Here is a 15,521-nt window from a genome sequence, read left to right as displayed (position 1 = left end):
TTGCAATAATAATAAGAATAATAATTATAATTAATAATAATATTTTTGTTGTTGTGAGACGTGGATGGTAGATGCTCACGCGAATATAGGCGTTGATTTTGAGAAAGATCGATTTGACTTTTTATATTCATTGAAAACATCACGAGAATTATTATTATTATTACTATTATTATTGTTGTTGTTGTTATTATGAAAATTCTGTTGACGTATTTTTTACGATGATATTCATGTTATTAATGTTGAGAGTAATGAAATGTCTTGCTGTTGATGTTATGGTATAGATTGCTAACTCGTATTTGATAATTTCTATTACAGTTGTTTCAAAAAATTAGAGGTTTTTGCATCACATAAGAGAGAAAAATTTTTTTTTCATATCTACAATATGCCAACAGTAATGCTTCAAGCGCGATCCAGCAACAATTAGGCAAGCTTTTAATGTTATTGATTGATGTTGAATGATGATTGAAACTCTTATTGCATCAGTTATTTCGTTCACTTTCGTTGAATGCAACTTTTTAGAATAAGAATTTAAAACATAAGTGCCTACATTTTATTCGAGTTTACATAAACACAGGTCCTTAAATAACTCAATCGTATAGGTTGCTTGTACATTGAAATTTTAAAAATCTCTTAAAAAATATATAGGTTTTTATGATTAATTTTTAAATGGTTGTCAACTTATAATAAAAATAATGTCAAACCAGTCTAAGTAAGAATATATTTTCGTTTAAAAAAATTATTTTCGAAATGAATTTTTCATGTCAAGTTTATAGCGACTAATATTAAAATGTTTACATTTGAAACCATAATTTAATCTCAAATAAGATATAGAAAGAGCTGGGCACGAAAGAGGATTAGTCAAGAGAGGGAGAGAGACAGAACTCTCATTATTGTATTAAGACACTTGTTCGTTTGTTCAGCAAACATGCACCATTTTATTTTCCCACAATACGTCTTCTATGTGAGACTTTTCATTAGAGATTCGTTCAAGCTGCGCGTGTTTGTATATTACAAATACATTTTAATGTCGTTATCAAAGAATTATTGTATTGTTATACCAACAATACCCTGTTAATTATTTACAATGCAACAATGCAAACCTTCAGAAAAGTGGCAGAACAAATGCAGACAACACAAATGCGTCAGATTGAAAATGATTTTTATTTGAAAGTTTTATTTTTTTGTTTTTCGGTGCTTAACTGATAGAAAAATTATTATTTTGACATTATGTTCTTTTTCTCTCTCTCTTTCTCTTCTCTTTCTTTCATTTCTTTTTCTTACACAATAAAAAAGACATACACACTAACATACACAAACACACACTTATACACATACACTAAACTATACAATAATATATAAAATGCATGTTTTATATACAGAAAACATAAACAGAAAATAAAACAATAAAGCATAATACAAAAATATTTTTATATTTGGATGCTCATAAAGGCTTTATTACATGCATACAAGCATGTTTTTTGTATGTGTGGGAGTTAGTAGCATACTTTTGTTTGTTTGTATTCCGGTTTCTATAGGAACGACATTATTCATCATACATACATACATACATACATACGCATGCGTGCGTGAAAAAATACAATGAAGCAGACAATATATTTGGAGTTATTGATTGCAAGGAATTGACTTTTTTCCTGATTTTTCGTGGGAACGGTTTAAGGGTGAATTTTTATTCTATATATACATTTTTGGGAAAAAAAGAAAAAGATAGAAAAAGAGAGAAATAAAGAGAGAGAGAGAGAGAGAGAGAGAGAGAGAGAGAGAGAGTGATATTTCATTATATTAATTAAGCTTATTATTTTTTCTTTTTTTCGTTCCCTCTTTCTGTCTTTATTTATTTATTCAAAATTAATTCCATATAATATTAACATCCAATTATATATTACAAACAAAAAGGATTTGCCATGCGATTAGCCAACATTAAATCCTCGTAATTATACACTGGTATATTTAATATGAATATTTTATAACATTAGCTAATTATTATCTTTGCTATAATATTATTTTACGTGAAATGAATTGGGCACTGATGTATTATTAGCACGCTAATATGGTAATAAATATTATTATTATATTGTCGGTACAATTTGATGTTCGTATTCTTGTATGTTTGTGTGTGTGTGTGTTTGGCGTGTAGTGTGTTTGTATGTTTGAGTATGTGTGTGTGTTGGTTTTTTATCGCATGTGTGTGTAAGTGCTGTATTTGGTGGTGTATGTCTGTAATTTTTTAGTTATTTTCTTAGTTTACGAAAAATAATATTGTACATAATTTTAGCAATTAAAATAGTAAATATATGTAAGTACATAATTTTTGTATCCTTCATATTTTACTACAATTCTATTTTTACATTGATTAATTCTTTGTATGTGTATGTAGATATTTATTCTTTGTATGTAGATGTAGATGTATGTATGTATGTTTATACCTCTGTACAAATGTTTGTGTATATGAATGGTTCTAAAATATAATCTGTATCTACATTGAACACTTTGCAGATGCAAAACTATTATATGTATATATTTATTTTCATGTTTATTTTTTATGTGTGATGAATAAGAAGTTGTGTGTGTGATAACGCATAATAAATATCTTGTGGTAAGGGAAAATGAACTAATGATACCATATTCTCATAAAGAATACTTTCTCACAGTTTTAAAATCACATACATACCTTAGTAACATTTTTTCAACACACACACACACACACACATTCACTCACACACACACATGCCATACACACACAATCACTCACACACACACTCACACACACACGTACATTTACTCACACACACACTTGTATACACTTACACACCTGATTATGTGTATACACTTCTTGACACTAAAAATATAAATTAGGTTTTTGTCTCAATATTAAATATTTTATTAAACTCTTTTACGTCTGGTGTACTTGCGCCAAGAAATACTTTTTTAAATAGTTCAAAAATAATTGTTATAATTTGTTTTGTTATTTCTTGAAGAAAAATAATAGGAACAATGAAAAAATGAAGCCAATAGAGGAATAATTAATACTTAATAATAAATAACGTTCATGTCTCTATTGACACGACAACAACAACAACAACAACAACAACAACAAACAAATTAACAACAACAAAGTCAACAATAAAAACAACGACAACAAAAAAAATCAACAACAACAAAATCAACAACAACAAAAACAACAGATAATAATGACGTAGAAGACAATCGATGTTCCACCGGTCACGTGATTACATGACGTCGTATCGTCACGTGATGCGATGCCTCGTCGTCATCGTCGTCGTCGTCGTTCTTAACAGCTGCTATGGTAAGCTAATTGGTGGTGGTGGTGATGATGATGGTGGTGAAAACAATACTAATGATGATTATAACGATGATGATGAAATGTGGAGAGGATATGGTGATGATGTCATAGATGAGGTTGATAAGGATTGTCATGAGGACAACCATGATTGTGACAAAAAGTAAAGCCGTTTTGATGGTGGCTGAATGTGATAATAATGTTGTTGATGACGAATGCGATGATAAGAACGCAACTGATGATGAATAAATAAAATTAGGATTTGTAACAAAGTTGATGAAGATGATTTTCATTCTGGTTATAATAATGACAAGCCAACAAACAAACAAACAAACAAACAAACAAACAAACAAACAAACAAACAAACAAACAAACAAACAAACAAACAAACAAACAAACAAACAAACAAACAAACAAACAAACAAACAAACAAACAAACAAACAAACAAACAAACAAACAAACAAACAAACAAACAGTGCAATGCAACGTAGCTCCAGAGTTCGTCGACTTACCTACAGTAATTTATCTACCTGATTCAGCAGCAATCGGTATGAATTTATATAATTTTTCTATATATAATTGTATTTGAGTGTGTATGTATCTATATATGAATGTATGTATATTTGTATGTTTGTATCTTTGTTTGTATACAAGTTTGTTTGTCCTATGGTATGTATATGGGCTTATGTTAATGACAACAGTGGTGCAAACCGATAAACAATTTTTTTTATAGTTGATTGAAAATTGTTGTTGTCGTAACTATTAATTTTCATTAATATACATAATTATTATCATCATCATTATCATCATCATCATCATAATCAAAATCATCATCATCACCATCATCATCATCACCATCATCATCATCGTCGTCGTCGTCGTCGTCATCATCATCATAATAATGAAATATTTGTCTAGACATGATATCATTTGATGATGTTGATGCACCCGCATCTGCTGCCATCATCATTCAGGCATGAAATTAACAAATAAACGTATGGACAACTAAAACGTTCGATTTATTTATTAGATACTATTGTACATCATTGGAATATTTTTTACAAAGTTTTTCAAAGAGGCGCTAATCAATCATGAAAAGAAATACAAACAAATAAATTTGTTTTTGTTTGTGTGTTGGTGTGTGTGTGTGTGTGTGTGTGTGTGTACGTCCACTGTCATGAGCTTGTTGGGCCCATTAATTTTACAGCGCCCCATAAATTCCGATAAATATTTGCTCACGTATATATATATATATATATATTTATATACATTTAGGATGATTGTTATATATATATAATAATATAATGTACACAAAAGCAAACGAACACACATACAAAAACCAACGAACACACGTATCAATCTGATTTTGCTTTTTCTGGTCCTTTTCTCTGGAACTCTCTACCTACTTCTCTGACTACTTCTCCATCACTTGCGAAGTTCAGAGCGGATCTCAAGACCCATCTGTTTTCAAAATTCATTGAGGAGCGCTGTTGAACATCGCGGAAATAGCGCTTTATAAGCTAATTGATTGATTGATTGATTGAAGAAACAAACAAACAAACTAACAAAAAGACAAACAAACTAACAAAAAGACAAACAAACTAATAAAAAGACAAACAAACATTCAAACTCAAACACTCCCACAGGCACCGTTGTGGTAACGTTGAAGGCAGTGGATTTAGACGACACCACATTAACATTTTCTGTTGCTATTGACGACGGCGACATAATCAACAACAACATCAACAACAACAACAACGATATTTTTAAAATCAACCAAATAAGCGGTCAGACAGCTCAGGTCCTGTTGAATGGACAGCTTAATAGAAGTGTAAGTTATCCATCTTCTGTTGTTTCATCATCGTCTTTATCCTCATCAACACCAACTACATTTTTAACATTACTATCATCGTCTACTGATTGATGAAACGCACATTTTAATTTTGATTTAAATTGCATTTATTTCTTGATATCAAATCAGATTACAAGTCAATACAAAGTTATCTTTTCCGTGAAAGATTCGATCAACGTTCCAGTAAGTTACACTGACATTTAATAAATTGTTTTAAGTTATTTATGAAAAATCCATCCATCCATCCATTCGTCCGTCCGTCCGTCCGTCCATCCGTCCATTCCTCCAACTTTCAACTTCCAAATATTGTTCTCAATTACGTTCATACGAATTCCATGAAATCATTTTATTTCACCAATCAACAGTTTTTAAAAGTTAAAACTTTTTGGATGAAAAATATTTTTTCTGATCGATTGAGTAAAATATTTAGTATGAATATGAATATTCACTCTGAATGAAACTGTTGAATTAATTTTCAGATCAGCCAGCCATGCGTAATTGTGATCATCAGTTCGTCCTTCAAACCACCGTCACTCAATAACCTTCCCAGCACTATCAACGTTTCAGAGGTTTCCTGCTTACCAAAAAAAAAATAAAATAATACTTTTTACCAGTTTATTGACTTCTGTGTTGCTTCCGTACCGTCACTTACGTCATAATTTCATCGTCATCGTCATGTTAATGTTAGATCAGTTAATGAAAAGTTTAAATGATCGTGGATGTTGTCATCGTTTTTATCATCATCATCATCATCATCATCATCATCATAATCATCATCATCATCATCATCATCATCATCATCATCATCATCATCATCATCATCAAAATCATTATTTTCATCATCATCATCGGCGTCGTCGTCGTCATAATCCTCCTCATCATCATCAAAAACAACAACAGCAATCTTATCAACATCTTCTTCTTCTTCATTACCATGATCTTTACTTAAATCCTCATCATCGTTATCATCATCATCAGTATCATCATCATCTTTATCATCATCGTTATTATCACGGTCAGGATGCCATAAATGGCACGGAAGTGTTCAGAGTTGTTGCAGCCGACTCGCTGAGTGTCGTCACATTCAAATTAGAGGTGATGATGATGCTGATGATGATGATGAGTAATCATGGTGTAACGATGTGTTATGGAAATTATTATGAATAAGTATTCTCTGGCGTTAGAGTTGCTATTCTTTGATGATGATAATGATGACGATGATTAATGATAATGTTGACGATGACAATTGATAAAAATAAATAAAAGTTAATATTTTAATAATTTTCAGCATTCTTATTACAACATTTCAAACATTTTCATTCAGTTGTTGTTTGATCATAGTAGTCATTATGCCTTGAAGTTCTCAAAATCACTACTGAAATTTCAATCATAACTTTCAGTATCATCATCTAATCATCACAATCACGTATCATCATTTTGAAATGATCATTATCACAATTGTCATCATCTTCTCGTCACTGCCATCATCACCGTCACATCATCGCAAATATCGTTATCATCAACACTATCGACATCATCATCGTCATCATCATGGGCATTATCGTCGTCATCATCATAATTTTTGAGTGTGTAAACATTATTGGTTTTAATTAACTGTTTGTATTTTGCAGGAAATTTTTAATGTGGACTTTTATTGATTTTTGAGTTTGAGTTGAGCCTATCATTTTTATGCTACGTCATGCTATGTTATGTCATGTTATATCATGTTGTGTTATATCATGTTGTGTTGTATCATGTCATGTTATATCATGTTGTGTTGTATCATGTCATGTTATATCATGTTGTGTTGTATCATGTCATGTTATATCATGTTGTGTTGTATCATGTCATGTTATATCATGTTGTGTTGTATCATGTCATGTTATATCATGTCATGTCATGTTGTTATCACCCTCACCATCTTCAGCCATCCCAAGCTCCATTTCGAATCGACCAGCTGACTGGCTCGATAACACTTGTCGGGTTCTTGGACTTCCACCTCCAGAGGACGTATGTTATTACTGTTGTTGCTGCGGTAGGTAGTTGTTGAGGTTGTTGTAGTAGTTGTGGCTGTGGTTGTTGTAGTTGTTGTGGCTGTGGTTGTTGTAGTTGTTGGGGTTGTGGTTGTTTTATTTGTGCTTGTTGTAGTTGTTGTGGTTGTGGTTGTAGTTGTAGTTGTTGTGGTTGTGGTTGTTGTGGCTGTGATTGTTGTAGTTGTTGTGGCTGTGGTTGTCGTTGTGGGCTTGATCATTGTTGTATATATATTTTTAATTGTTGATGTTTTCTTCCTTTTAAAAAGATAATGATGTTGGTGTTAATCATTGTTTGTAGTGATTAACTGTGATGACAATTGAGTGATGACAATAACTTCAAATGGACTTTAACATTTTCAAATCTATGTTGAAACCCTGATCTGAATTGAACAACAGAACAAGAAGGGCGCTAACACGTCGGCCACACTGACCATCAACATCACCAGCAACAGAAACAAACCACCATATTTCTTAGTGCCTCGGTATTTCTCTTCAATACTTGAGAATACGCCAACGGTATTCGTTTGCTTGTTTTCGTTTGTTTGCTTGTACGTTCGTTTGCTTTTTTGTTCATTGATGCACTGGTGGTTGTTTGTTGATGTTGCTATGTGAATTGTTGTTTGAATGGTTTAATATTTTTATGAGACCGAAACAGTTGAACTGTTGTAATTTTCTTGTTGGTGACTTTTTTCAAAAAATGGTGAATATATTTTGTTAGTGACTTTTTTCAAAAAATGGTGAACATATTTTGTTAGTGACTTTTTTCAAAAAATTGTGAATATTTTTTGCTAGTAGTTATTTGAACAACGATGGTGAAAATATACATTACCGAATACTCCAGGGAACGATGGTGTTGAAAATCCAGGCGTATGATGGCAACACCGACTTGTCTGTTGGTATTCGATACCAAATATTACAACGAAAGCCACCGCTACAACAACAAATTTTCCAACCACAACCGCCACAGCCGCTACTTTCCCAACAACAACAACAACAGCAACAACTCACAAACGATATTTTCACTATTGACGAAAAAACCGGCTCGATTCAAACAAGTCGGTTATTCGATTGCTCGGAACTGTATCTCCGATGGACGAACTGCATGTACGATATTTTGATCGAAGCATGTAGCAGCAGCCCTACAAGAAGCCAGGGCTCCAACTGCAGCACCACCCTGGCCACAGTGGCCGTATCTGACCTCAACAATCACGCTCCGGTTTTTTCCTCCGCAAAATATCGATGTTTTGTAAATAGGTACGTTAGTGAGGACGGCGACGATGTTGTCAGTTGCGACCAGGAGATTTGGGTGACTGACGCAGATCTGGTCAGTTTATTTGCTTCGGAATTTATTAGACTCGTATTGGAATGTTGATAAATTTTTAGTTTTACTTTAATATCTTCAACATCATAATAAATATCTTCTTCATTGAAGAAGTTTGATAATGTTTTAATAATAAAAAATGAAGGATCCTTAATTTACGATTTCAAAGATGAATCACTCGAGGTAAAGGTAATAAATAAAAATATCGCAGGAAGATAACGCCGAGTTTAGAATACAAATGCAAAACAATCTTAATACTGATTGGTCAGCTGCGTTTGAGATCAACATGACATCATCCAATCAGCTTCGGATCAAATCTAGGTCAACTTTAATAAACCTACCTGTGCAAACTGTGATACTACAGGTGTTGGTTTTTTTTTAAAAGATTTGTGAAAAATGTTTACTCAAATTTTTTCTGTACTCACCTCATTTGAATAAAATTTTTGAAAATTTAAAATATGCAAATGCTCAAGTGATTTTTGTGATTATTGCTCTAAAATAAGGATAGATGCATAGATGACGTTGAAGTTTCAAGTCTTACACGCGCACGCATTGAGTGTTATACCGATTTTGTTAACACATTTATCAATCAATCAACCAATCAATCAATTAATCAATCAACCATTCGATCAACCGATCAACCAATCAACCAATCAATCAACTAATTTTTAAGGCAACTGCTACAGAAACAAAGACAACAGAACATTTGTCATCAACAGCAACAATCATTATCAACATTGTCAACAACTACAACAACAACACCACACACCCTGCAACACCGTCAAATTTTATTTTCGAACTCGCGCGCTATGACGTCACAGTCGATTTGAATGCTTACGTCATCAACAGCACCATTCTCACGGTCAAGGTTAATTGATTGACATAATTTTTTCTATTATAAAACCTAATTACTTTTTAAATGAATTGATTGATATTCTTTTAATTTGGAATACTTTGTTAAGACCAAACTCATTGTTATAAATACAAAATAAACGTTTTTAATAATTTTTTAATAAAGTTGAAAAGAAGTTGGTAAATATTCAACAAAATTTTACAAAAATAAATTAATGTAAACCCGATTTTTGACACTATTTAATACATTTTTTCATCCAGGCGTACAGCAGCATTAGCAGCAGTCTGAACGTAATTTATGAAATCTTAGGACCATTTTCAAATACGTCAGTAAAAAATTAATTCGTTTTTTATTGGTTTTTACATTTATTAAAATTTAAAATATAATTTATTCATTTTGGAAAAAAATCGTTTGACTATAATTGCACAACAATGCTTTTAATTTTATTCACATTTTTATTTAATCGATAATTTTTTTATAGTTTTTCAATTGATGCGGTCAAAGGTCAAATCTCGATAGCCCGCCCCGATTTGCTGTCGCCTATAATTAGCAACAACGGGATTCCCGTCGTTGTTTTGATTGTCAGCGCTAAAAATAGAGACTCTCTCGTAAATTCATGCTCCTCATTGGTCGTCGTTCAAATCAAAAATAATGACGTCACTGGGCCGAGAATAGCATCCATTCAAGTCGGGAGTTACGTGGGTGTGATAGAGGAGCAGGGCAAACAATTTCTCTACCCCGTAGTTATAAGGGTTAGTTTTTTAAAAGTTAATTAATATAATATCGGTTGGGAATATGCCTTTGTTATAAAATTACTGAACTATGTAATAATAGCAATGACGATAATAATAATAATGATGATAATAATAATGATAATGACAACAATAAAAATGATGATAATAAAACACAATAATGATGCTAATAAAACTAGTGAGATCAATATTAACGATTATGAAGAAAGCCACCTTGAGTGAATGAAAGAACGAATGAATGAATTAACGAACGAATGTTTAAATGCATGAATGAGTGAATGCATGAAAGAACGAATGAACGAAAGAATGAGTATATATATGAATGATTGATTGAATGAATGAACGAATAAACGAATGGGTTAACATTTTGAAGTAAGAGCATTTTAGCACGCAGACACCAACAACATCAATAAAAAAACGTCAGATTGTTTGTAATGTGTATTCATTCCTCAATTGATTAAACGATAAACGTTTGCATTGTTTATATTACAACAGCCGCAGATGATCAGCGCTAACAACAACAACAACAACTACAATATCAACAACAACATCATCAACAACAACAACAATTTTACCTTCAACATCGTCAACAACAACATGTTTGCGAATAACTTCACAATCGATCAAGCTACTGGTCAATTCCTCGTAAAGTACCCTCTGGATTTTGAGGCAATCCCTCCTTACCTTAACGGCACGATAAACATCAGCGTTGAAGTGACCGCTGTCAAAAACTCGATGCAAGCCAAGGGTCTGGGCAGTGTTGTGGTCATCGTTAAGGTCAGCCACTGTTGTGTTTTTGTTTCATTTGGGACACAATGTATTGATATGTTTAACGAGACACGTTTGTTATGCTTAATGACATTAGAAATAAGGTTGACAGTGAAAAAAATGACGGTTTTTATGAGAAACAACTCGAAAAAGCTGTTATGAGTAGTTAGAGGAAAGGTTCAATAAGCGGATGAATGGATATATCGACTGGTGGAAGGATGGGTGGATTGTTAAAAATTGATTCACACGACACATCGATCTGTGTATGTTCTGAGTCGTCCGTTATTAAAATGGAAAGTTATCCGAATGAATAAACACGAAATGAATGAATGAATGAATAAAAGAATGAACAAACGAACGAACGAACGAATGAATGAATGAATGAATGAATGAATGAATGAACGAACGAACGAATGAATGAATGAATGAATGAATGAATAGATGGTTAAATGAATGAATGAATGAATGCATGAATGAACGATTATATGAATGGGTATGAATGATTAAAGAACAAATGACCGTACGAATAATAAATGAATCAATGCATGGATTGGCTAACGAATAAATCGCACCCATCTTCCGTCACGTGATTACAGGATGTGAATGACAGAATTCCCTCCTTTGTGCAGACTTCATACACGTTCGAACTGCAAGAACCAATCAAAAGAGGTATTCACTGTAATTGTTTAATTAAATAAATAATTTTATTTTAATAATAATTTAATGATAACTACTTATTTATTCAGTTGGAACAACCACATGTTTGCTAAAATGCTTACTTATATAATTATATTTTATTTCAATTAGAATTTTTATTATTTTCAAACAAGCTTAATTACAAAAAGTTAGCCAACATATATTGTTTAATTACCTTTCATCTTTATCCACTATACGTTGAAATGCACTGGTTTTATAGCAAATTTTAGGAGCAAATTTGACAAAAAATTTGCGATAAGCAAAAAGAAATTTTGTTATCATTTTTCTTCATAGGATATTTTCAGTTTTAACCTTTCCGACCCTCGTCAAATTTGTCTGTATTCGGCGTTTCCTATGAGACGATCCAATGCTATAATTTCATAGCCATTAATTTGAGTTGTAACGCATTTCCATCATTGTCATCATTTGGCAGGTCTGATTGGCACGGTGAAAGCGTACGATGAGGACGGTACACAACCGAACAACATCGTTCATTACTCTCTTTCATCATCATCGTCATCATCATCATCATTCTTTGTTGATGATTTTGTTGTAAATCAACTTACTGGATCTATTTATTATTTTGGTTGGACATCATCATCATCATCATCATCATCGTCGTCGTCATTCTCGTCAGCATCATCATCACAACCGACAACAACAAAAACTTTGTACGTCACGGCAACGGATCTCGGCACACCCGGTCAATCCACAATGACAACTGTTGTCATCAAATATCCATCAATCAACAGCACAACATCAACAACAACAATATGCAACAACTTCAACAACATTAACGATAATATCATTTTCGATCAAATTTTTATGTTTAATTTGAATCACGTGATTGATATTTCAAACGTTGTAAACATCTATATACAGCAGCAGCAGCAGCAACAACAACAAATATTCAGTAATGCCATATTTAACTGTTCACTGACGAGCATCCATCTTTACGACGCCAACGGCAACATTGTTGAGAAACCTCAAAGTTGGAATTTATTTGTGGCTAAGAACTGCAAAAGTATTGAAGTTAACTTTCCACAAAATGATCCAGAGATCTATCGAATAAAATTTATAGTATCGCATTTAACCCTTACTAGTTCAGCGGTTCGAAACTCTTTGAATATTACGTCTACCGACATCAACAACGTCAATACTGGTAGCATACTCAGCAGTTGTGGTGGTAGTAGTGGTGGAGGTTGCAGCGTCTGCTGCGATTGCAACAACATTTCAACGTCTTCGAGGGATATTGGTAAACAGTTTTTGTTTAGTTTTTTCATTTCTGTTAGTTTAATTCTATGAAGACTTGTTACTCATTACTTTATGCAGTTTGAAGTTATTTGAAAAAAATTGCAACAATTTTTTAGAGATTTAATGTTTTGAAAGCAGCTAAAAATATTTCATCGGACAGGTTCGCATGATACGATTTATAACAATTGAACATATTATAAAGTATGCCTATATAACAATATGTTGAACCGTAGCATTAATGAGAATTGAACTTACAATTTTTAGCAGAATTTAAAAGCATTTAATATAATTGAATAAACTCAAAATAATATTCGAAGCTGATAAGTAAAATATTCATTTTCAATAAAATATGTATTTTTGTTTATGTTGAAGAAATCTTTTGTATATTTTAATCATTAGCTCTGGTCATATTGGAGTTGTCTCTGCCAACTACCCCACCACCAGCATCCTCACTCCCTACACCACCCACCAACACCAAAAACAACAACAACAACAACAACAACTTAATCTTTCTTCCTCCAAACATCAACGTGGCAGTGATCAACATGAGCGCCTCACTACCGAACAACACGTTTGTCGCCAGGATGGTCGCCACAAACCTCTTGGACGTCAACATCCCAGTCTATTATGACATTTTTGATGCCGCAGCCACTAACGGTGGCAGCGGTACCAGCAGCAAACTTATCAGCAACGATGGTAGTAATACTATTTATAATAGTAGCAACTACGCTGGTGTTTATGATAGTATTTCGGCCTCTTCATATTTCAAAATTAATCAAAATACAGGCATCATCTACCTCATAAAGGAAATTCCGAAAGATATAAATAGAATTTCCTTTTCGATCCGCGCTTATTCAATACTTAATGGAGGTGCGGTTATTGAGAACAAATCAAATTTCCTAGTGAACATGGTCGAGCCGATGTCTCCTTCGTTGCCGTCTTCATCATCGTCGTCTTCAAATTCAAAGTTGTTGACTGATGCAGTGATAGCGCTAGGAGTGGTGTGCGGATTGCTGGTGGTGCTTCTATGCCTCCTTTTGGTCTTCATCTGCTATAAAAGAAGGTTAGTCGGATTAATGAACCGCGGTCGGTCGGTTGGTTGGTTGGAGAGTTGGTTGGTCGATTGGTTGGTTGATTGGTTGGTTGGTTGGTTGGTTGGTTGGAAAGATGGTTGATCAGTTGGTTGGTTGTTGTGTTGATTGGGTAGTTATATGTAAATGTAATAGAATGTTTTTGTAGGCAGTTTTGGTCAACATTTGGTCATTTTATTTGTTTCATTTGCTAAAATAGTTAACAAATTGTGTGAACAATCAACTTATTTAATAAAATAACTTTTCTCATTTTGGTTACAAATGCAGACGCGATGAAAAAGTAAAAGAAGCAAAACTCATGAGAAATGGGAGAACGTCGTGTAAGTTAAGAAAATAATTTTATTATAAATTTCTTCTATTATTTTAGTTAATCATTTGAAAACTGAAAATGAAAATATTGATGAAAAATATCTCTTTAATGAAGATTCCAGTGGACTTAGAACGAGCACCTTTACATCACAGGCAGCAATCAGCAACCATCAGTACGAACAAAGCATTGACTACAACAAACACAACAACATCAACAACAGCGGCAACACCAACAACAACAATAACAACAACATCAACAATGAAGATGATGAATGCAACACTAACAATTCAGACGCGTCAGAAACAACAATCAGTTCAAGCCAACAATTTTTTCAGCAAAAGCAAAATCAACGTCAAATCAGCCAATCACAAAGTCACATATATGACAGCATTGAACCATTAACTTCAACTAACACCACCACCAACAACAACAATAATAATAATAACAACAATTTTTTAAGCAACACTAGCAAAAACATTACCCTCGACAATTCAAATCAACTGTATAAACAATCTTTGTACAGGCGAAATACAAACGAACCACGTCAGTACGTTCCTGCATCTTTTAAGTTAATCAACACTTCAACTGACAATAATATTAACTCGTCGAACCATTCTTATAAATCGCATTTATCCGACTCTGCAATCGGTAGCTCCGATGCCATCACCTCAGTTCCAACCAACGATGATTACAACGGAAGAGATGCGTCAAACCGGTTAATTTCGACTAACATTCCAAATAGTTACACATCTTCAACGTATAACAATAAAAGCGTCGCAAACACTAATCGGATCGGTAACTCGACAGTGGCACTGAACGGGGTCACTACGATGCCAGATCTAACGAAAAAGTATTCGAGTCAACAATACCTATCCAACCCTGGGGACGCCTTGTACAGTGAAGTGAATAAAAATAGAAATTCAGAAGTTAAGTCCAACCATGTTAATAATAACCCGTATGTCATTAGTCATATAGTGGATGATGGTGAAATTTGTGATAATGTTGAAGATGGTGCTCGTCCCAGTGATGTGCGAATAATTAAAATGAATCAAGTAGATCTGAAAAGAAACTATCACAATGGCGGTTCTTTAACAAACGATACCTCATCAAAGGCTGTTAACTCCAAAGCTTATAATAACAACAACAATAATAATAATAGTGGTAATAATAAATTGCTTTTAAATAATGTAAACATTAACACTAAAAATATTGCAAAAGTTCCTCGCATAAACCTGAAGGTTGAAGAGGAGGAATGCTCTTTCTACATTTGA

At 33.1% G+C, this 15,521-nt stretch overlaps 1 protein-coding gene across 1 annotated transcript; it reads left to right on the top strand.

The window, feature by feature from the left end:
• Nucleotides 1–3,273: 3,273 nt before the first annotated feature.
• Nucleotides 3,274–15,521, top strand: HELRODRAFT_187984 (hypothetical protein; the record flags this gene model as incomplete). The annotated part of the gene is made up of 18 exons (XM_009011271.1): nucleotides 3,274–3,325; nucleotides 3,797–3,868; nucleotides 4,967–5,121; nucleotides 5,302–5,355; nucleotides 5,652–5,741; nucleotides 6,193–6,267; nucleotides 7,100–7,207; nucleotides 7,602–7,721; nucleotides 8,173–8,529; nucleotides 8,638–8,715; nucleotides 9,640–9,704; nucleotides 9,861–10,131; nucleotides 10,627–10,908; nucleotides 11,496–11,568; nucleotides 12,233–12,850; nucleotides 13,249–13,912; nucleotides 14,208–14,260; nucleotides 14,365–15,521. 18 exons carry the CDS (start codon nucleotides 3,274–3,276, stop codon nucleotides 15,519–15,521), a joined length of 4,344 nt encoding a protein of 1,447 aa, XP_009009519.1.

This window comes from Helobdella robusta (assembly GCF_000326865.2).
Source record: "Helobdella robusta unplaced genomic scaffold HELROscaffold_1, whole genome shotgun sequence".
Taxonomy (NCBI): domain Eukaryota; kingdom Metazoa; phylum Annelida; class Clitellata; order Rhynchobdellida; family Glossiphoniidae; genus Helobdella; species Helobdella robusta.
This window is presented reverse-complemented; position numbering and strand designations above follow the sequence as displayed.